The sequence below is a fragment of the Protopterus annectens genome, chromosome 8.part1 (genome assembly GCF_019279795.1).
Source record: "Protopterus annectens isolate FY-2018-M chromosome 8.part1, PAN1.0, whole genome shotgun sequence".
NCBI lineage: Eukaryota > Metazoa > Chordata > Ceratodontiformes > Protopteridae > Protopterus > Protopterus annectens.
In genome coordinates this window covers 352,830,452-352,854,125 of record NC_056742.1, presented here as the reverse complement: position 1 = coordinate 352,854,125, position 23,674 = coordinate 352,830,452, and the positions used below count along the sequence as shown (strand labels likewise).

Here is a 23,674-nt window from a genome sequence, read left to right as displayed (position 1 = left end):
CACAGACACACACACACACACAGACACACACACATACAGACATACACATACACATACACACACACACTTACTTCTCTGTTAAAAGTATGCACTTCTGTAACCTGCTGCCACCTGTATAGGTGATGACAACTTTGCTTTGTCCTTTCACAATATGTGACTTGGGGCTGCGTACGTCTGATGTGCACAGTGGCCAAGCAATGCATGGGCAAGCAGAGCCTGCTTTTCCTATGTATGCATCTTCATTTCTACAGTTTGTTTAATCAGCTTAAGTATTGTTGTAGTAATGTAGTAAAACTTGCTCACCCACCTGTGAAAATGCTGATAAAAAAGCCCTGTTATCTGAAAGAATGTCTGACTTGGGCTACCATTGTCTGATGCACAGAGCTGACAGGCAATGCATGGGTAAGCACAGTCTGGTTTGTTTCTATTAATTACTGCTACAGTCTGCATCTGCTGAGCTCTTATATAACTTAGGTAGTAAGACTCTGTGCAGTTCACTGCCTGTTAGCTAGTACCATGGCATATTGTGCCATCCACTGTCTTGACATGATTGTTCACTGCTGCTGGCCCCTCATCTGACTCCACAACTGTCTCAGCTGCTGCCTGTGGTGCTGGGAACTGTGGTCCCTGCACTGGGCCACCCTGCTGTTACTGTTTTCTAAGTATTATATTATGTAGCATAGCACACACAGTAAGTATTTTGGCACAGGTGGTGGGATTGTACTGCAGGACACCACCAGATGTATCCAGATAGTGGAAACATGACTTGATCATACCAAACACATACTCTAGGATGATTCTGATTGTGAACGAGCATGGTTGTAACCTTGCTTTGTGGGGTTATATGGATTTTTCATTGGTGTCATTAGCTAAGGTTCTAGGGCAGATTCAACAGCCTGCAGTAGAGGTCCCTGTAGAAAGTCACCCCTAGCAAAGGTTCTAGGGCAGATTCAACATCCTGCAGTAGAGGTCCCTGTAGAAAGTCACCCCTAGAAAACCTTTGGTCAAGGTCACAGGTGCACTTTGTGTGTGTTGTGAAAACTGCCTGAGTGGCCTGCACATACACAGTAGTTTTTACCTTGTCCATTACAGATCATTGGACTCGATGGAGTGATGCCCTTTGCAGTTCACGTACCTCCTTCCCACTTCACCATATGGTGCCTTTATCTGAATGTGGTTACAGTCAACGGTCCTCTGTACCACAAGAAAATGGATAGCATAGAATTCTTGAACAGTCTTAGCTCGCTCCTCTGGTACACATGGAAACAATACATGGAAACCACATATGTTGAAGTATGGCATTGAGGAACTAATGAAGTATTCTGAAGGCAGAAGCCTGTGAAATCCTCACTGTCTCACCAGTAGGTCACTGAAAGGTCTCTGTACCCAAAATATTTATAGCCACACATATATTTATATCCACTGGAATAGGTCCTCCATGATTCCCATGGGGCTAGACGACTGCATCCCATGTCTACTATTTGTTGTATGGTGTCCCTGTCCACACTGTAGTAGTTTATTATGTCAATTTCATCGAGACCATGAAAAATTAAGCTTGGTTAAAAGACCCTGCACCTTGGACAGTGACTGTTATAAGAGCCTTTTGCAGATACAAATTTAAAATGGCTGAAGCAGCCCTGACATATTTTTAAATTTTCCTCTTGCTGAACCCAATCATTGGCTGTGTTCTTTGCTAGCATGAGCATGATGTGGAAGTGCATCACATTATTTATTTATTATTAAATCACAATGACATTTTTTTACTTCATTAGCATGGCTCATTATATACTCATTAGCATATATCTCTGTTATATCCTGTTTTCAAGCTGGCCACACTGTGTTACAGTGTTTTCTGAATGGCACACTCTGTGCTCATCCAGCAAGCAGTCTTAGCATGATAAAGCAGAGGGTTCTGAATCCTGGTGTATGGTTTTCAAGCAGTTCAAAAAATGAAACTTACTCAGTCAAATGCTTTTGATGTGTTCATGGATAAAGCAAACAATGTTTTGATCGTTGGGCAAAATTGTATAAACAGACATCAGAGTTAAAATCCACTATTGAGTATGATGCCCCATCTAGAAAACCAGTTTGGAAAGATAAAAGAGTAAAAGGCCAAGCCATTCTGATTCACTGTGGTAAAAAAGAAGTGAAAACATTAAATCTAGATTTATCAAAGCTACTGTTCTGTATTTAGTGTGGTTGGAATGATTCATAGCTAAGGAAGTAATATTGTTTGAGTGGTTGACATATAACTCAGTAAATCCTTTAATTTGAGTATGCTAAATACATCTAACAAAAATTCTGAAGTTTTCTAGCACATACTTTCTAGTACTTTGCAATCTCACCATCATGATCAGGAGATTTATTTAATTTTAAATTTACTTACAGATTCAAAAACATGACTGTTCTGTAAATGGATTTAATAACATATTTACAAATCTTGTGCAATAAATGGAAAATTTGATATGTTTAAACACCTGTTAATAGTTTAATAAATATAAATAGCATGAAAGGTGAGTAAATGTTGTGTATCCCCTATAGTGACTACCAATATAATTTTCTTCAACTTTTCAGTCACAATAGTCTTACTAAATAAAATGATGGCATTTACAACCACAGACAATAAGTTGGCATCATCTTTGCTTCAGTTCAGGAAAGTTGACTGTTAAGAGACAGACCTAAATGATTTTAGGTCATTTTAATTTCCTCCTGACAAGATTCTTCATTATTTAGCAATTATGAAGCCTCTATTTTTTTTAAATCCTTGAATGTTCCTACATATTTTTGTGTTTTTTATAAAACATAGTTTTATTATGTTACCTGTATGATGTATAGTCTTTATGAGTAGGCCACTGTAAGAGCTAACCACAGTGCATGCTGGGAGGAGAACATATTAGCTTAAGGTACAGGCTTGCAGAGTTGGTTTTCTGTAAGCCCTCTTGAAGTAAACAGCTACTGAACATAATTAGACTGTTTGCAGGCACATCTTGCATGCTATCACAGCTAGGAGTTTGGAGAGTACTTTATATGCTGTCAGAAGGAAATAAAATTTACTTTTCTGCAATGAGCACCAACATCCACTTAAGTGTTTTCATCAGGCAGCCGAAGAACACTAAAGTGAAAGAAAGATGGACATTTTCATATTACTAAGTCCAACACTGTAATTTGACTTGTAAGGGTATTCAGGTGAAAGTTGTAGAGCTTGGGTCCAACTGTCTGATCTGTCCAATATGTCAGGCTCAAAAAATAAAACATTACATGTACAGCTAACAACCTTTTTGCATATAACAGGGAATGAAGACAGTAATGTTTATAATACCTTCAGGCAACATGCAAAAGAAAAGACACATTTAACAATAATCATAAGGACAGTTGTCTTGGAGTAAGCAAATAATGTTGTCGATATGTTTTGATGGCTATTTTAGCTCGACTTTTTTTCATGTCAACTTTTTTTGTTTAGGTACTTTTAGGTGATCAACAGGTGTGCAAGATCACATGATTCCCAACATTGGGGAATATACCCTTTCATGGCTATTGTGCAGTCTCAGAGTTAGTATATATAATTAGCAAAGGGTGTGGGGGGCATAGCTCCACACACTGGTGAGACAGGGTGCTTGCCCTCTACAAAAAAACATTGCTATGATTGCATGCACTGTCAATTTTTTTGTTGACTTATGTGTGTTGACATTAGGGATGACAACATTTACTTTAGTATAAGTATATATAAATACAGGTGTGTGTGTATATATATATATATATATATATATATATATATATATATATATATATATATATATATATATATATATATATATATATATATATATATACACACACACACACACACATACAGAAAGAGATGGGTTCCATTCATTTGATGATTAAATTATTGAAAATGAGAATTTGCCTTTTGTCTGCTGTTGTGAGATCCTGGACTTGGTATATGTAACTAGAAAGGGGTGTGGAAGGTACAAGGGACTTGTTCTCACCTTGCATTAAAAAGGTTTTTAATATTTTCTATTTTCAGCATTCTGGGTTTCAGTAATTTGAGTTTTTGATACTATGACATAGACAGATCCATATAGATATAGATATATATATTTAGATATAGATAAATCTATCTGTATTTCTCTTTCTCTGTCTCGCTCTCTCTCTGTGTATATATATATATATATATATATATATATATATATATATATATATATATATATATACACACACACACACACACACACAAATATATGGATATTTTATATATGTGTAATTATATGCCATTAAATGTACTTATATAATTCATTCACATTCAATGCATTGAAAATCTATGCATCAGATCACAAAATGTTATATACATCCTACACACCATAAAAATACATTATATCAGACATTACAAAGCAATGGGACACAGTAAACAAAACAAAACAAAAAAAAATACGGACCACGGTGTGATGACTATACATAAAAACAATACTATATCAAAATCAAAGAAAAACACCCTTGCAATCCTGCAAATGTAAATTTACTAACTTAAAGACAGTACAACATTGGTGGAAAATAGTAAAACTTTTTCTCACTGTACTACAACCCAAAACACCTAGCAAATCTCTTTTTGACAAAACAGAAATTCTACCAATCAGTAGGATAATAGGATGTTACTAGGCTATTGGCTTTGAGGCCCTTATAAGCCTAGCCAAGAGCTTAGTCCATGTTTAGACAAATCAGCACTTGATGCCCTTGTCCAGCATGGACACGGGTGAAATCCCAGGGGTATATTTTCTGTTTTCCATCCAGTTATCCAGGTTGTGCTAAAAAAGGGGTAAAGAGGTACTCTGCTTGATGTGGAGAGAGAGTCAATTCCATAGATGGGGGAGTCTCTGGCACACAAATCTGTACTGCCAACAAGTCTTGTTGATGTCATAGACCAGGTTGAGGCCACTCATGTGGCTTACTCGAGTGGAGCTTGACTTGCGGATATGCATCAGTCCCATCAAGGTGGAGTCCATGAACACCTTGTATGCCAGACAGAGCTCAGCTTTGAGGAGCCTGTATGAAACCGAGTAGAAGGATAGGACTTTTAGCCTATCTGTGTATAGTAGATGTTTGAGGCCCTGGAATCTCCTGGTGAGGAGCCTCTGTGGTCTCTCTAGCTGCTGCATATGCTTTGTGAGGTACATGCCGAAATAGGCATTGTACTCACTAATGGGCCTTATAAGGGAAGAATACAGGGATGTTATGACCTCCTTGTCCCTGAATGAGATACCCTTACTTATGAGGTGGGCTATTTAGAAGCCTTTCCATACAACGGAAGCAATGTGGTGGTCAAAAGTCAGGTTGCTATCAACTTGGGTGCCCAAATCCCTCACAACTGACTGAGTGCTTAGGACATTGTTATTAATATGATAATTTGTGTGGATGTCACCCTCCCCAAAGGGGATGATGATGCATTTTTTGGTATCCAGCTTGAGGCCATGTTTCTGGCACCAGTCATTTGTCTGAGTGAGACCATCTTGGAGTACGTCCGCATAACTAGGGGAATTGATGACAGCACCCAGCTTGCAGTCATCTGTAAACTTGGCCTGCACTTCAGAAAACTATATCCCAAATAACAGAGGCCCCAAGACCAAACCCTGGGGTACGCCGCTTGTTATAGGTCTACTAATTGAGGTGGCTTCCCCTATTTTGACTATGTGAGTTCTATCAGTTAGCCAGTTTGCCACCCATCTGGTAACATATGGATTGATGTCTAGTCGAGAGAGTTCATCTATTATGCCCGAGTGGGGAATAGTGTCAAAGGCTTTGGCCAGGTCAAGGTAGGTGGTGTGTACCATCTTCCCCTCACCCATGGCTTTCGTGACAGTCTGAAAGAAGTCGACCAAATACAGCAGATGTGACCTCCCCTTGATGTTTGGAGGTTGCCAATGTCCTCGTTAATGAGGTGCATGATGTTCTATGGCCTTGCAGATCAGGCTAGTTACACTGATGGGTCTATAATTTCCCTGATAGGTGGACGCTCCATCTTTGTGTAAAGGGATGACAGTGGCTGTCCCCCACTCAGCTGGGATGAAGCCAATACTCAGGCTTTGGTTAAATAGGATGCCTAGTGGTGCTGCAAGTTCCTGCCTGATTTCACGTAGGATGCAGCCTGGGATGTTATCCGGACCCATGGAGGCTGACTTTTTTGCTTTTGAGAGAGTAGTGATGACCTGTTCCCTAGATATAAGTGGAAGGGGGCAGGTACTGGGGATGTCCTGATTTATTGATGGGGGGGACACAGGGGTAAAGTTTTTACTGAAACTGTCAGTCAGCAAGTTTGTTATGTCTATGACATTTGTATATGTGGTGTCCTTGACCACCAGTTCTGAACAGATCTGGCTGCTTCCTTTGAGGTTGTGGACATATGTGAAGAAGGCCTTATGATTATCTCCAAGCAACATAATTACTAACTCAAGGAAAATAAACATTTAACAAAGTGAAAGGCTTCCTGTATATAAATATGGTTCCCCTTTATAATCGTGAAATACTGAAATCTCGAACTTCAGTATTTCACGATCATAAAGGCGAAACCTTCAAATACTGAACCTTCACAATCCCGAAACTACAAATCCCAAACACACAGCATATACCACACCACACAAACCACAACATCCACACTACAAAACAAATAAACAGACAAAAACAAAACATCAGACATCCACATACCTACAATACACATAAGCATGGAGGCAAGCCTCTCTGCACCCCGCACACCCCCTACTGATATATGCTAATTCTGAGATCGCACAAACAGTAAAAGACAGTACAGTCACACCCAGACATTCCATAGTCCCTTGCGCGTGCACACACACACACACACACACACACACACACACACACACACACACACACACACACACAGACAAACATCAATACATCCAACAATTACACACTCATATGTTCACCTTCCTACCCTAACCCAACATACAACTTACAAACAATCTCACATACACTCAAACTCCCACCCAAAACCCTTACAAAACACTCACTTCTCTTAGCTTCCACGTAAATCCATACACTATGCTGAACAACATCCAAACCAAAGAGCACACATCATGTAACGTAAAGCAATAACCACGAATTTGAAATATTTGAATTCGTGATTATGCACTTTCAACATTTTAAAAATTTGTCTTTGTGGTCGCGAAATACCAAAAGTCGAGATTTCAGTATTTTGTGATTATAAAGGGGAACCATAAAAAAAATATGTGTGTGTGTGTGTGTGTGTGTGTGTGTCGGTGTGTATATACCCCATGAGTGACTTTCCAAAAAGTCGAAAAATATATATATATATATATATATATATATATATATATATATATATATATATATATATATATATATATATATATATATATATATATATATATATATATATATATATATATATATATATATATATATATATATATACTCCATGCAAATTTTATATATATATATATATATATATATATATATATATATATATATATATATATATAGATAGATATATAGATATATATATATATATATATATATATATATATATACACATATACACACCAACTCCAAGATCACACTACAGTGGGGAAAATGGAAAATTCCCTGATCCTCACTGTACCCTCATCTCAGCACAAGCACTTCCACTTTTTGAAAAGTCAGTCATACTGCTTCAACCATATGGAGGTCATTTTTATGAAAAGTCAATCTTCTGATATAAACACACACACACACACACACACACACACACACACACACACACACACACACACACACACACACACCTAAATCTAGAACGTTTTCTAGGTATTGGCATAATATTTATATATTCCACCAGTTCTTTCTCCTTTTTTTCATCAAAATACAACAATAAAAAATGGTACCAAGCAGAATATCAGTAACATACATTCCATTACTAAGCATGAAACTCCCTTATTTTATGTCATCATCATCATCATCAGCCCCTTTTGCCCATTTTTCTACATGGGGTCGGAAGACGGAATAAAATGTACCACAGTTAAACCATGATCATCATAAAGAAATATCAAACAAAAGTTTCAATAAAAACAAAAAAGAAGCATGCTTTTATATAAAAAAAAATTCAAATGGCAAATTAAAGTCACCAACTTCAACTGACGGAATGCATAAATGTGCTAAGCAGACATCCTATCACAGTGCTACTGAAAGATTCACATTGAAAACCTAAGCTAGAACTGTACAGCCAAAAAATATTTTTATTTTTGCATTTGGGCAGCTTCTGCCCCACACACATTCATCACAAACACTCTAACTAAATACCATACCCGAGAGAAGTAAACAGCCTTAGATATAAAGGAATTTTTTTCTGACAAAGTTAAATATTTATTTTCTTCCAAGATGATACAATGTTTGAGATGGAATCTGTTTTTAGCCAGAGGTGTTGGAAATACAGACCACCAGTACGGGTGGTACAAGGGGACATTTCCCCTTTAATAATGGATATATCGGTCTTACTATTTTTATTTTTACCAAAGCAAATTTACTGCAGTTTTTGAAATGTATGAGACTATTGCTACTTTTTGTAAACTCTTAGTAATGCTACATTCTCAAAAGTATAAAGTTTCATGTCAGAAAGTTATGAAACTGACAGCCTCTCTCTATGTATAAATTCAGTGATGCCATGAAGTCCTCTTTGTCAGTTTTCAATATTACTTCCATGCTTTGATGAGTGAACATAATTGTTGATTCTTTGTGGCTCATTTTTCTATAATAACCAACTCATAAGAAAATACAAAGTGCTTACAAGTGTCTGCTTTATCTTTTGTATATGTTGTAACATAATTATATTGCAAGCACTTTATTCCTAAACAAGCACATCATTTATTTATTTATTTAATTAATTTTAGAACTGAAATTGTTGAAGAATAACTCCAGATTTAGTGTTTGTCATGCACTTTTTCTTATTCATATTATTTTGAAACAGGTGTTTACAACAAAAGGAACAAGTTGATATGTTATTTAATTATTTGGGAATCAAAACGCCTCCTCTGGAGATGAACGAAGATTGTTTGTACTTGAATGTCTACACTCCAGTACCACCAAATGAAATGACAAGAGTACCGGTGAGTAAAGTTACAAACACATGATTAGGTGATATTTTGCTTATACAAGATATAAAAGAATACGTATTAGCCAAGGTGAATGGGGAAAAAATTACATGAAAAAACACTCTACATTTATGATGGTACAGCAAAAACTTCAGAGATAATTAATGATCAACTGAATATCTTTATTCAATGCAGTAAGGTTTTATGCTGCTCTCTGGTTTTTCTTCATAGAGCAATTACAGGATACATAAAGACACATATTTAATAACCTTCCTAGAATGTCAAATGATGAAAGCAATTAAAAAAAACTCAAATTCTCACTATCTGGTTGACATTAACTTATTACTTAAACTACATAAATCACACAAAGTTATCCCATTCAATCTAGGAACCTGAAACCTATGTGCTTCCAGAAATCTCTGCCAGCTGGCATTTTCTAAGCCCATAATAAGATAAGAATATTAAAGAATACTGTCATTTGCATACCCATTAACTTGGTAGCAGATATTCATGTTGCAGGGCACTGGTAAATTTGCGATCTTGAGGTTACACCTCAAATGATCCACATAATCAACAGCTTAGAAACAACTTATGATCCTAGTAACCTGCATAACCACTAATGTAATTTTTCCAGATTTTCTGCACACCAGCTCAGCTGTTATAGTGTTCTTCCCTCCCTTAATATACTTATATATTCTTTGCCCACCAGTTAAGCTCATATATCTAGATAGTCTGCATATTTGCTTATGCTTAGCTATAGTACTTTTATCAGAATATTTAGAAAAGTATCTTATATGTGCTGATACACAAATATTTAATAAACTTCCTGTTTCCTGTACATGCACATGACATTTGTATAGAGTTGAACAGATTCATGCATGCATGCAAACATTTAAACTAAATCTTCATTCTTGCATAAACACACTTCACCCATATTAATATTTTTGCAGAAAGAACTCTGGTATTTAAAATTACTTCTCAGTATACTTGCTTATTTAGCATCAGTGAATGTGAATCAGTTTTTACCAGAATACTGTGCAAATCAGATGTATTCCTTGTAATTTATTAGTGGATTCCTTTATCCTTCTTGAAGTAATTTATTCTCTCTCTGCTGTCTGCCAGATGTGATGTCAAATGGTTTCATTAAATGAAGGTGTTTCATTGAGGAAGGAGAATTGACTAGCATAAATTTGAATTCTGGCTCTGTGATGCAACCCTTTCTAAGGAGGTCTATTGGGGTATGGTCTATATTCTGCTTTGTAAATGGTGCAGAAGCTGCCATCCCTGCTCTGGCTTTCTTGAATTTTGATGGTGTAGGAGATGTGGTCCATGACTACTATTCCAGCTCCTTTGTCCTCTTTTAGGATCTTTAAGTGGGGAGCTTGGAAAAGGTGCTGCAGAGCTTCCTTCTCAGCTTTGGTGAGGTTAAACCATTTCTGCTGAGGTTTCCTGCATAGAGCCTTTCTAATGTAATTTTCTGATACTCTATAAAAGATGTTTAAAGTGGGATTCAAAGGGGATTGAAGGGGCCTTTTCTTTTAAACATGGGCTGTTCACCTTCAGAATCAGAGCTTTTGTCACCACTAGCATTGGACAACCTTTGTCTGGGATTGCTAGAGGGCCTGTTTGCCCTAAAACTGCCTACCCTAAACCTGTGGTTGGATGCATTTAAGTGACTAGTGTGATAAGCATTATCATAAATGGGGGTTACCTGCCACTGGGTTTCAGGCACAGTGTTGGTAGATCTGAGGTGTGATCCCCTCTGGTGGCTCTGTGGCTAGAAATATAAAAATCTGGGGCATTTCTATCAGTTGCATTAGCGTTAAAGTTAACTGAGTTAGATGTCATGATAGCAACGTCTGCAGGGTATGCCCTGCTAACAGGCAAGTCTGAGCTATTATCAGCAATAACAGACAGATTAACAAAAATAGAAAGATTAGCAGCAGAATCAGACAGGTTATCATCACCAGAAACATTGTTATCCAAAACATATACATTGTTATTTGAAACAGAAACATTGTTGCAGTACTAGTATCCATAAGGTTAAATCTGAAATTATTGTGGTAAAACCCTTGTTGTAAGTTGAGTTTGTGACAAGAGTTTGAGATCTAATAACAAGTCTGTCATTCTGGCTCTTTGGGAAGGAATGAAGTTCCAGCCCTTTTTTAGTACAGCGATAGAACCGTCATCAAGTGGTTCGCTTGAGAGGTTAAAGATGGTTCCTGGGGGTAGTGCTGGTAAGGGTTCATCATGTTCTGCAGTGTGGCCATTTAAATTCTGCATCATCCTCATGTCGCACTCCTTCTTCTGCTCCTGCACCACCAAAATGCAAGAAACCTTGGACAGGCATGACAGCTTCTGTACCATTCTATACCATTTCCAAAGCAGAAGTGTTAGCCAAATTCCAGGACATAGACCATACCCTGATCAAGCTCCTTAGAAAGGGTTGCATCACAGAGCCAGAATTCAAATTTATGCTAGTCGATTCCCCTAACATAGGGAAAGTTTTTGGGATCCTCAAAATACACAGGGATCCCTCCAATCCCCCCTTAGACACATTGTGTCCTCCAAAAGAACTAAAATGGAATTCATTTCCGAACTCCTTGACTTCTATTTAAACCCTGTGCTGCAAAGTCTTAAATATCAAATGTATTCTAAAATGGTACAGAGAGAAAGGACGGCTTGTGCCATACATCATTCATGTAAATGCATATCCATCTTCTGCTATTTAAACAGCATTTTGTCACTACAATACAGATTTCTGAAAAAGTTTGATGTAATAACTAATAAAGTTAGTGAACGAAAGTGCTTAAATCTAAGTTACTGGCTCTGTGTAGTGTGTTTTCTTCCACTCAGATCAGCAAGGTTCTCCCTAGTCAGACGTTTCTCAGTCGTGTTAAAGCTTAGCTAGTGATAGGTTTTTTTTGGTTTTATTACTTATAATAAAATCCAAGATAGAACACAGCTAACTTATAATAACAGTATGTAAATGTAAATGTAAATGTAAATGCATGATTGTAACATTCTGAGATCCATGCTAATCATATGGCGTAGGACAGTTGAAAAGGAGGAGTATTTTAAAGAGTTTTGTTTTGTATACCTGTCTGAATGGCTGAAGACCTTAGAAAGGAAGGCCTGAATAACTCTGGAAATATAATTTGCCTTCTTTATAAATGAGAGAGGTGAAGGAGTATTCTGTTTCAAGGAGACAGTGCTCCATCCCCAATATACAAAAAGCCCAGTATTGGGGCTTGTATGTAAACAAACATGGATCTGAACATTGAATGCAGCGGGAGAGCAAAAGATGTAACATATACTCCTCATATAAGTATGATAAAGCCAGGTGGGAGATCATGATGCAAATTGATGCAAATCATGACACAGTGTCTGGTATTTCCTAGAACCTCTTTTACAAAACCTGTGAGAGAGCAGGGCACTGTCTGCAGTGAGATGAAGGAGAACAGTATTTCTGTTGGTATGGATTCTGGGTTAAAATATGGGAAGCTACAGCACAAGAATCAAAAATTCCACAACAGTGTCATGGCAACAAGGTTGACACACCTGGCAGAGTTCACATCTTAATTACTGACAAAAAGAATATATTTAAGCAAAGAGACCACAGAGACTGCAACCGCAGAAACTTACAGAAATGTATACATTTCAAAGTGAAAACAGCACAAACATCTATTATTATATCTTTAAAGTTTAATTTTTTAAAATGCTACTCGACAGATAATCAAAGCAATTATAAAATCCAGAACAGGAATATCATTACAGAAAACTTAAACCACAAGGCTTAATGTGGAAGGGAATTGCAAAATCTCAGAAGCTGCAATATATATATATTTCCATAGGAGCTGAATCTCTAGATAGTAAGAACATAGGACCCATTGTTCTGGCATCTGTTAGGACAGAGGGATAGCACTGTGTTTAGTTTTGGAGGCATTATAAAAGAAGGAAGGTCATTGTTTTGGAAATTATTCTGAAAAATGTTGAGTATAGTGCAGTAAACAGTAGGGTATATGACAGGACAGGCTACTAAAACCATCTATTTTCACTAAAAAAAGACAACAGGGAGGGAGATATAACACGGATATATAAATCAGTAGGCGGGAATCAGTAGGTGGGAATTCTGATGTGATGAGAACTGAAAGAAAGGATATGGCAGGTAGGAAAATGGCAGAGAACGGGAATGCCAAGTTTAATATAAGAAAGTGCTTTTTAAAGATATGGTAGTTGGCAAGTGAAGAACTCGGCAGAATAAGTGGCAGATGCTGAGACGGCAGAGGATTTTACATCAGTTTGGGACACCCAGAAATGAAATGACAGGAGGAGAAGAACCTGAATTAGAACATCTGCAGCAATCAAGAAGCTCAGATAAAGCAGTCCGCTTTCACCATCCATTTGATATTACATCACATTACACTAATATACCAATGCTTTGTATGGTCTCAAGCCCCCATGTGATATGAATCTGTTTAAAAGTTACATTAAAGCTCTGTTTTGAGAAGCAATTTACATTACCTTTATTATGGTCTCCTGATGCCTAGATTATAGTAGATATGTATAGTTATTGATGTAATATATTTATTGTCACGGCTATATAGTTTGCAGTCTAGTTTATTCACTAAAGCAGCTTGTACAAAAAATAAGTTGTTAACATGCTTAACGTTTTCTGGTGTCCTGCATGTATAACAGTAACTAGAGAATCTTCAATGTTAAAAAATGTGTCCTTGTCAACAATCTGCTGCTCTACAGTCCCTTCATACTTACGAAAATAGGTCTCTGATACAAAGGTTACTGACTATGTTAAAGTATGCATTTATATATATGTTTGGATATATTGTGCATATATATGCTCTTGCGTATGTATGTAATGTGGATTATATACATGTGTGTGTGTGTGTGTGTGTGTGTGTGTGTCTTTCTGATGAGTCTGTTTTTTCAACGAATCCCTAGACACTCAGACACTCATACCTGTGTGTGTTTGAGAGTTAATTTGTATTATATATGATAATTTGTATTTTTCATCCACCTGAGGTGGAGTCAGATTATTAGGATCTAGTTAGTATTTCTGCATTGGTATTACATTACTCAGATCTCATGATTCCTTCTTGAAGAGATTTATTTTTTATGTTAATCTAAAAAAAACATAAAAACTATAAATAATTATCAGTTCAGAGTACATCCTTGTAGTAGTCCATTATAATCCAAACAAAGTTTCTCCTCTTGACTATTAAAAGTAAGTTCTTATATGCAAAGCTAAATACTTTTTGTACAACATGAGGGGGTATAGCCTTTAATGTTAGTGTTTGTTTGTACATAATTTTATCAGAATTCACATATGGGAATTCCACTTCAGTGTAATGGAAAAAACAGCATAAACTAAAAAGTTGTGCTATAATACTTCTTTCCTTATTTTTATTTAGGTAATGGTGTTTATCCACGGTGGAGGCTTAATGTTTGGTGGTGCCTTTCTGAACGATGGCTCATCCCTGGCAGCGTATGGAAATGTAGTGGTTGTAGTAATCCAGTACAGACTTGGTGTGTTTGGATTCTTCAGGTTTGTATTAAGTATGGGTTTGTCTGTACTCTCCCTGCTATAGAACGGAGACTAGTAAAACTAATAAAGAGATGCTCGTAGTCACAAAACTCAGGATGACCTTATACCTCAAAGAAGTATCTAAGTTTATGCTTTGATGTTGTTCTGCTACCTGTAACAAATACTGTTACAGTTTACATTGTATCAAGTCTGTATTCCTTATGAATACAGACATGATGAGATGGAAAGAAACCTGAAAAGCAGATAAAACTAAAGGTATTCCAACAAAAAACTAAACCTAACAACCAAACACTTTGAGGCAGCAATGTTAATTACTACTACTGTTAGCCACCTCAGTCCTTTTATGGCAAAAATAATTTGTAAGTGGTGCTGTTTGAGTGTCCTGAATGTCAGATTATAATTACCTTCAACTCTTTCTGCTAGATAAAGATAGAGAGGTCCATAAATTGCTACAGTGAATACCCTTAACCATACCCCAAGCACATTTATCTGGTCGTATGACAGAAAATACTATTTTTAGCCAGTTCTATTGGCATAAAGGTATAAAGCCTTGAGTATAATACAGGTGATGAGAGGTCAAGCAACCACTCTGGTGTTTTATGGAACTGGTGGGGGTGTGTGGGAACAGTGATACAGTACTGTATCTTTCTTCAGAGGAAGGGTGTAGCTGGCAGATGCCAGGAGTGCACGGTCTGTGTGATAATGTCTCTGATTGAGATTTGAGACCACACAGGAGTGCTTACTTCAAGAAGGCAGAGCAGTTTTGAGTGACACATCATTTACAAAAATAGGAAGCAGTCCTCTTTGATGCACATTACCCATTGCACCTAGTTATTCAGCAGGTACCATAGAGCTAGAGCTAAAAGGAAAACCAAACACTACCTCATGGCTGCCTAAAGGGTGGTCCCTCTTCATTAAGTCCCACTCAAGTCTAATGAGAATAAATGGTCCAGCTGGTCAAGACAAGGACTAATAGTCTGCAGGCAGCAGGGCAAATAGCATAGCTAAAACATGGCATTTTTCTGTTATATAGTTAAATGTCTGTAAGCAAATGAATGCAGAGATATGCTGACCTGTTACTAATGCTGTGTTACCACTGTATGGGGTATCTCAGTAAGTGGGATTACCGCTGATATTTGGTTTTACATTTCAACATTATTTTATGATATCTGAATTACGTTATCATCACTGAGGTGGAATCTCATCATTCGAGTAAGCATGTACCCATTTATAGGGCTGAAACACAGTATAAGCAGGTCTTGTTCTACTGTCACAAAAGGCTCAGTAACTACTGTCCCAAAAATCTAGGAAGAGGAGATCTTTACCACTGCAAAAAAAAAAAATGCATCACTTGAAGGTGTCTCAGAGGTAAGACCTCTGCCTCCCACCTTCAGGGTTTGAAGTTCAGCCCTGAATTCTGGTTATTCTCCGTGTAGAGTATGCCTTTTCCCTATCGTGTATGTATGGGTTGCCACTGAGTACCCCAGTTTCCTCCCAGATATTCACGCTGAGTGACTGGTTATATTATATTATATTATATTATATTATATTATATTATTATATCATATTATATTATCCATCAACTAAATGTTGTACAGTCTCCTGACGGGTGATCTCAGCTTAGCATTTCATGCTATGAATGACCCTTCTTTCTTTGAACTTCTTTTTATAACCAGTGGTAAAGCAAATACCCACTCGAGAGTCCCCAGACTATGTTGCCATTTTATCAATAGCAGTTGTTGCAACAGGCACCTAACCCAGTGTATCCCTATCTCTGGGCAGGTTCCCCTTAACTATGCCTTGTGTTAAGGTGCTGACACTCTTTTGGTAGAATAAAACAATGTAGAGTCAGTATTTTGATCAACATTCCATTATGAACCAATTAAATAATAGTGCTAAGCAAGTCATACTTGAATTACAAAGTAAACAAATGAACATGTTTACAAACTTTATATATGCACACATGTATGTATATGTGTGTGTGTGTGTGTGTGTGTGTGTGTGTGTGTGTGTGTGTGTGTGTGTGTGTGTGTGTGTGTGCATGTGCGCTATAAGTATAGAATGTTCTAGCAGCAGTATATTCTGTGAAAGAAACAACTATGCTGGGCATTCCTGATTGCTTGATTGATTGACTGACTTAAAGTGACAGAAATGTGTGCTTTAGTATAGGATGTTATAGCTGGATTTACCAGTAACTGGATCATTTACCCATGAGGCTGAAATTCAAATAGGTAAATTTAGCCAGGAGAACATCAGGACACTGTTGACCATCTGTGCTGTGAATCACAGTATGCTGACAATACAGAAGTCAATTTAACTTAAAATCTACATTTGTCAAGGACCCCCCCACCCACACACACCCACATATATATATATATATACATATACAAGGTTCCCCTGCATTTGATTAAATGTACGTTTGTTTGAGAAATGCAGGGGTGTGATTTAATATCAATCCCAAAGACATGCTGTAGATGGATTGGGCACTCTAAATTGGCCCTAGGCATGAGAGTGTGTGTGTGTGTGTGTGTGTGTGTGTGTGTGTCTTCTGTGGAAGGTTGGGTGCCGGGCTGGGAAAAGCCGAAAGAAGAAGAAGAAGATATGGATGGCTGAATGTTGGATATGTCAGTGGTATGGAATGTTGATACAGGTAAGTGGAGCTGGGGGGATGAGAGCACCCAGGTGAAATTGTGTGTGTGTGTGTGTGTGTGTGTGTGTGTGTGTGTGTGTGTGTTTGTATGTGGGTTAGGATTAGGGTCAGGGATGAGTGAAGGATGGGTGTTGTGTGTTTGTATGTGAGTTTGTGTATTTCATGGTAAGAGTTAGGTTAGGGGATATATTTAGCGTTGTTTTTGTGTGTTTGTGAATGTTTGTGTGTCTGAGTCTATCTTGTGTAGTGGCAGTGTTATGGGAAGGTATAATGATGTGAAGGTGTAGGGTTAGGATTGGGGAAATGGCAGCATTAAGATTTGGATTAGGGTTAGCACCCATTACTAAGATGGTGCAGGGGGGTGTATCACCACAGCACAACAGAATTTCACACAAGGAGTGCAATAAATAAATACAGAAATCTTAACTGGCATCATCTGTGATTGTTTTCTTGCAGCACTGGTGATAAACATGCTCGTGGAAACTGGGGTTTCCTTGATCAAGTTGCCGCTCTGCAGTGGGTACAAGACAACATCAAGAACTTTGGTGGCAATCCAGGTTCTGTAACCATTTTTGGGCAGTCAGCAGGAAGTTCAAGTGTCTCCTTGCATGTATGTATATTTATACTATTCATTATCAGATTAGTTCTGTGAACCTTTTAGAATGCTTGATTGGAGCCTATGTATGAACTTTGGCTGTTTACAAATAAAGATGCCTAAGAGCAACTGAATTATATTCACTTTTTTCCTACAAATTATTTTTATGGAGTATTAGTCCCCTAGTACCTTATTGCATCTTGTGTCTGTCCAAGTGGATAAGAAGGTAGAGGATGAGGGTGTAAAATATGGAAAACACCTGTCTCCTAAAAAAAATGCACCTAGAATGAAGAGGTGCACTCTAAGTAATGCAAAATAAATGTTTAAGTGTATGATATTTTGACAGAGGGTTTCATGACAGAAGAATTAGTTTATAAGTTCATAGGACAATACTAGGCTATTGGCCTGGAGGCCCTTATAAGCCTAGCAAAGAATTTTGCCCATGTTCCTACAAAATCAGCACCTGTTTCCCCTGTCCAGTAGGGACACAGGTGGGATTCCAGGGGTGTATTTTCTGGTTCCCATCCAGTCATCCAGGTTCCTCTTAAAGAAGGCTAGTGAGGTAATCTGCTTGTCATGGAGAGGGAGTCTATTCCACAGATGGGGGAGCCTTTGGGACATAAATCTATCCCGCCAACAAGTTCTATTAATTTCACAGACCAGGTTGAGGCTTTGTGTGCAGGTTGCAAGCGTGGATATGCAGCAACTCCATCTAGGCTGGGTCTAAGATGGTCTTCTATACTAGACACAGGTAACCTCCGAGCAGTCTATACGAGACTGAGTACAGGGGCAGGGCTTTTAGCATATCTCTATAGGATAGGTGTTTGAGTCCCTGGATTTTTCTGTTCAGAAACCTCTGTGGTCTCTCCAGCTGTTCATGTGCTTGGCAAGATAAATGCCGAACAGGGCATTGTACTCGATAATGTGTCAGATAAGGGAGCAGTACAGGGATATTGCGACCTCTTTGTTCCTTGATAAAATGCCCTTAATTATGAGGTGAGCCATGTAGAAAGGCATCCATACAATGGAGGCAATGTGGTGGTCAAAAGTCAGGTTGCTATCAGTCTGGGTGCCTAAGTCCCTCACAACCGATAGCATGCTTAGTACATTGCTATTAATGTGATAATTAGTGGGGACACCATTTTTGCCAAAGGGTATGTCATGAAAGGAGATACTGCCAGCACAACTAGTTGGAATTTTGTAAATAATTATATGTCATTTGTAACTATCAACATGATTTATATAAGATGTTTGTGTTACAACTGTATTAGAACTGTATGTCATGTGTATACCAAACTGGTTTGTACAGACTGTGTGTTGAAAAGGTATTTTGTAAAGTGCTTGTGCTTAAAATGTAATCACTGTGTACCCTACTGGAAGACAGCAGAAATGTACATGCACTATTGTAACACTTCAGTCCAGCAAACTTCATTAAATATCTGAAATTAAATTACTTTATAAGCTGCCATAAAGTTGCTATCTGACAGATTTCAATGCAGCTAGAGAGACAGAGTCTGTGCTAGGGAGATTTCTGTTTTGTCTTTGGAGTGAACTAATTACTACCTCTGAAAGCATGAAGGTATGCAATTGTTTTCTGACTTCCAGCATCTGCCAAAGATCTGAGGTCTATGTATTTTTACAGGTAGATGCTAAGTACTGACAGCATTTGTATCAGTGTACCTACATTGTGCTTAAAGATTTGGATTATACAGTTTATCGTATTCTGCAATAAACCTTTTATAGTGTACCTTGGACTGGCTTTCCGTCAGTTGTTTTGTTTTTATTAGATGCTAAGTACTGACAGCTGCAGCAATGGTGGTGGTGGTGGGGGGGGTAGCATGAGAACTGGATGTCAGATGACAAGAAATGATGTCATCCTACAAGCTATCCCAGCAGTAATATTTTAGATATTATTTTGAGAAGTCTGTTGGTGAGAGAGAGCATTCTGTATTCTGTCTTGGACCCGGCAACAAAAGAGGACCCATTCACCACATCTACCTTGCCCTAATGAAATAAGTTTCTATGGAACAGAATAATTCTCTTAGATTCAGTCAGGAATATAGTGAAGCTTAGTTTAGATCCTTTTCTTTATTTATTTGAGACTGTCCTTCAATGTTGTTTTAAATGTTTAAATATTTCCTGTGGTTTTGAACTCTGATGTCACTGTGAATATATATTTAGTATCATTTTGTTATTTTATTATTTATTATTAAATATATTTAAACCTTTCATTGTGGTTGATCTTTGGTAGTGATATTTAAATTTTGAGAGTTCTTGCATATTTACTTGGTGACATTGTGTGGGCAACTCCTAATAGCCTTGCTCTTGATCAAACTGCCATTTGTATTATTAATATTACAAATCAAGACTGGACACCCTTTGTTAAGGGGCTTAAGGTAGCTGGCAGGAGTGACTGGTGCCAGTAGTAACTACCTTATAGTCTGGGCAGAATGGGGGCATAGCTAGTAAATCTATGCAAGCCTTTCTCAGGTGTGTGTGTGTGTGTGTGTGTGTGTGTGTGTGTATGTGTGTGTATGTGTGTGTGTGTGTAAATCAGACCTCAAAGAGTGTGTGTGTCATTTACTAAGGCAAGGACATGAAGCACTGGTGGGACAGAGGGGGGTGCTGGAGGTCTTGGCTTGGTCTAACATTATAGCTGTGCCAGTAGGGAGTCTTATTGGGGATCTGGATAGAGAAAGAGAAACCAGCCCCGGACGGACTGTGGTCTCTCTGTGCCCTTAAGGAAAATTGCACTTTATGCAGAGAGCTGCAACTGGGAATACTGTGTGTGTACCTGTTTAACCTCTCAGTGAACATTCCTCTACTGTTACCAGTGGTGAGGATTGAGGCTCCTTGATTACTGATCCAGTGGTGGGGCATCACCAGGGATAATGATGCACTTCTTGGAATTCAGTTTGAGGCCATGCTACTAGCACCAATTATTAGTTTGGGTAAGACCCACTTGAAGGATGTTCACATCACTAGTGGACTTTAAGACAGTGCCCAGCTTGCAGCCATCTGCAGAACTGGTCAGCCACTGATCACTGGTTTTGGCTTGCACCCACCTCAGAAAAGTATATCCCAAACAGTAGAGGTCCCAAGATTGATCCTTGGGGTATGCCATTCATTACAGGTCTACTACTAGAGGCGGCTTCCCCTAGTTTGACCGAGTGGGTTATATCAGTAAGACAGTTAGCTATCCATATGGTAACATATGGGTTGATGCCTAGCTGGGAGAGTTTATTTATTATACCTGAGTGGTGAATAATATCAAAGGCTTTGGCTAGGTCAAGGTAGGTGGTGTGCACCATCTTCTCCTCGTCCATGGCTTTGGTGATTGTTTTGAAGAAGTTGACCAAGTTTTACAGGCATGATCTCCCTTTGAGAAAACCAAATTGTGTGGGGTCAAGTGTTTGGAGATTTCCAATGTCCTTGTTTATAAGGTCCATGATAATGTGTTCCATGGCCTTGCAGATCAAGCTAGTTAGGCTGATGGGTCTATAATTGCCTGGGTCAGTGGATGCTCCACCTTTGTGTAGAGGGACGACAGTGGCTGTCCTCCATTTGGCTGGGATGAAGGTGATTATCAGACTTTGGTTAAATAGGGTGCCTAATGATGCTGAGATTATGTAGGACACAGCCAGGGATGTTGTCAGGTCCCATGGAGGCTGTATTTTTTTGCCTTTGGGAAGGCATTAAAACCTGCTCCCAGCAAGTTGGCTATATCTATGGAGTTTGTGTGTGCAGTGTTCTTGACCACCAGATCAGAGCAGATTTGGGTATTACCTTTGAGATTGCAGACATATGTGAAAAAGGTCTTGTCATTGTCCTTAGTGGAGGTGGCCAATTTGGACTCAAAGTTAGACTTAGAGGATTTCACCAGTGATCTTATTTGCTTGTTCAGACAAAGGAGAGATTGCTTGCAACATGGCACCTGCTCCTTCTTGGTCCTGGGCAGCAATTTTTTTTTATTTTATTATAGAGTTTGTTTATTACTGCTGTCCACCACACAGGTTTACTCTTCCTTGAGGGAGATGATTTGGTCCTGTCAGGTATTCCTGAGTCCATGCAGCTATGTAGTTGCTCACATAGGTTTTTGGTGTAGGCTTGGACATTAGTGCTGGTTCCAACTGAAGGGACAGTGGCTGCGAAGCTGCTTATATCTGCTCTCAGGAGACTGCAGCCAGCTTTGGAAAAGTTTTTTGTCTGACCCTTATGGGGGGGGGGGGTCAGCAGAGATGATGACTTTGAAAGTGATTGCTTTATGGTTGGATCTTACCAAGGAGGATGTCACTGTAGGGGTGCTATAGTGGCTACGTATGTTAATTACTACCAAGTCCAGGATATTTTCACCTCTTATGGGGATGTCGACCAGCTGATCCAATACATTGGCATTGACAAAGTCGAGGAATCTCTGGGCATTCATGTTTGGGCTAGAATAGGTCTTCCAGTCTATGGTTGGGTAGTTAAAGTCACCCAGGATCAGGGTAGAGGGGTGAATCTTGATGGATTTAAGTAAGACCAGACAGGTGGAGTGGGCATCCTCAGTCATGGTTGGGGGTCTATAGCTAGCTATAATTTCAATAGGTGTTTTGTCAACAGTTAACTGCACTCCTGTGCAACATACTGTTTGTCCAGCCTGTATGTTTGATAAATATTGAAACTCCACCTCCTTTAGCTTTGTAGTCCTCCATGACTTTCCATGCCATTTCCAGTTAGTTTTGATTCTTTCATATACCCGAGAGTAACAGACCAAAATAAAGTATCCGTAAAGGCAATGACTTCTAATAAGTTCCATTTTCAAGCTGCAACAAAAGTCAGTCAAGTTCGAGTCAAACAGCTGAGCTGCCATTTTCAGTCAGCCTTCCAAATATTTCACCAAAGAAAAGCAACAAAAATGAATGTTAAAATCCAAACCAGAACAAGTATGTCTATGATATTTGTAAATCATTCTATGTTGGCAAGACTAATAGGGTATTCAGAAATAGAATTAGGGAAACATTTACTTGCCATTGAGAAATCATTTTAAATGATGTTAGTTTTGTAGTATCTGAAGTTCCATCTGAATGTTATCAGATATGAGCAGCATAGCTTTGTCAATGACAGCTGAAGTCTTACAGCATTTGAGCTATATTTAATCTTGCTAAGAAATTGCATTCCCTAGTAGCGGTCCATAAAATGTTTTAATACTTATGTGCAAGACACAAATGAAATTTTGTTTGCTGTGGGATTCTGATCAAAATTATTCTGACAGCAAAATGCTTAAGAATCTATATATTACATTCAGGTTATCTTAATATATTTACATGAGTGGCTATATTGTAGCATATTGTTCTCTGAACTCAAGTGGAGTTTCTTTTATGTATGCAAGACCATTTTGATTAAAGAGACCAAAAATTAACCAGAATAGGCTTTCTAAGGCTATCTGTCTCATCTACTCCACTTCAGCACTTCAGGCAAGCCTCTGATTAGTAACAATATCCAAATGTCTTTCAATTCCTAATGGCCAGACCATTTCTAGGTTTGCAAAATGTTAAAAAGAATGTTAGACAGACTATCACTCAAGGCCTCTCCCTAGATCAGAGAAGGAAGATCTGTGAAAACCTATTATAAACTTGTCCATTCATAACATATAGCTTATTCAAGAAGTTCAGAATGGTGGAACATCAAATCACCTTGGCTGTGTTGCATCAAGTATTTCAAATGGTCAAAATGGCTATCCTATACCACCTCTCAAATGCTGAACCCTGATTACTGTTTTCAGACTGCAC

General features: G+C 38.2%; 1 protein-coding gene across 1 annotated transcript in view; it reads left to right on the top strand.

Moving 5' to 3' along the window:
• Window positions 1-23,674, top strand: part of LOC122810350 (carboxylesterase 5A-like) — a 292,554-nt gene that overhangs the window by 99,355 nt on the left and 169,525 nt on the right. Inside the window, exons 3-5 of the mRNA XM_044081931.1 lie at window positions 8,972-9,110; window positions 14,525-14,658; window positions 17,765-17,918. Coding sequence (XP_043937866.1) covers window positions 8,972-9,110; window positions 14,525-14,658; window positions 17,765-17,918 — 427 coding nt within the window. The remainder of the gene's footprint in view (window positions 1-8,971; window positions 9,111-14,524; window positions 14,659-17,764; window positions 17,919-23,674) is intronic.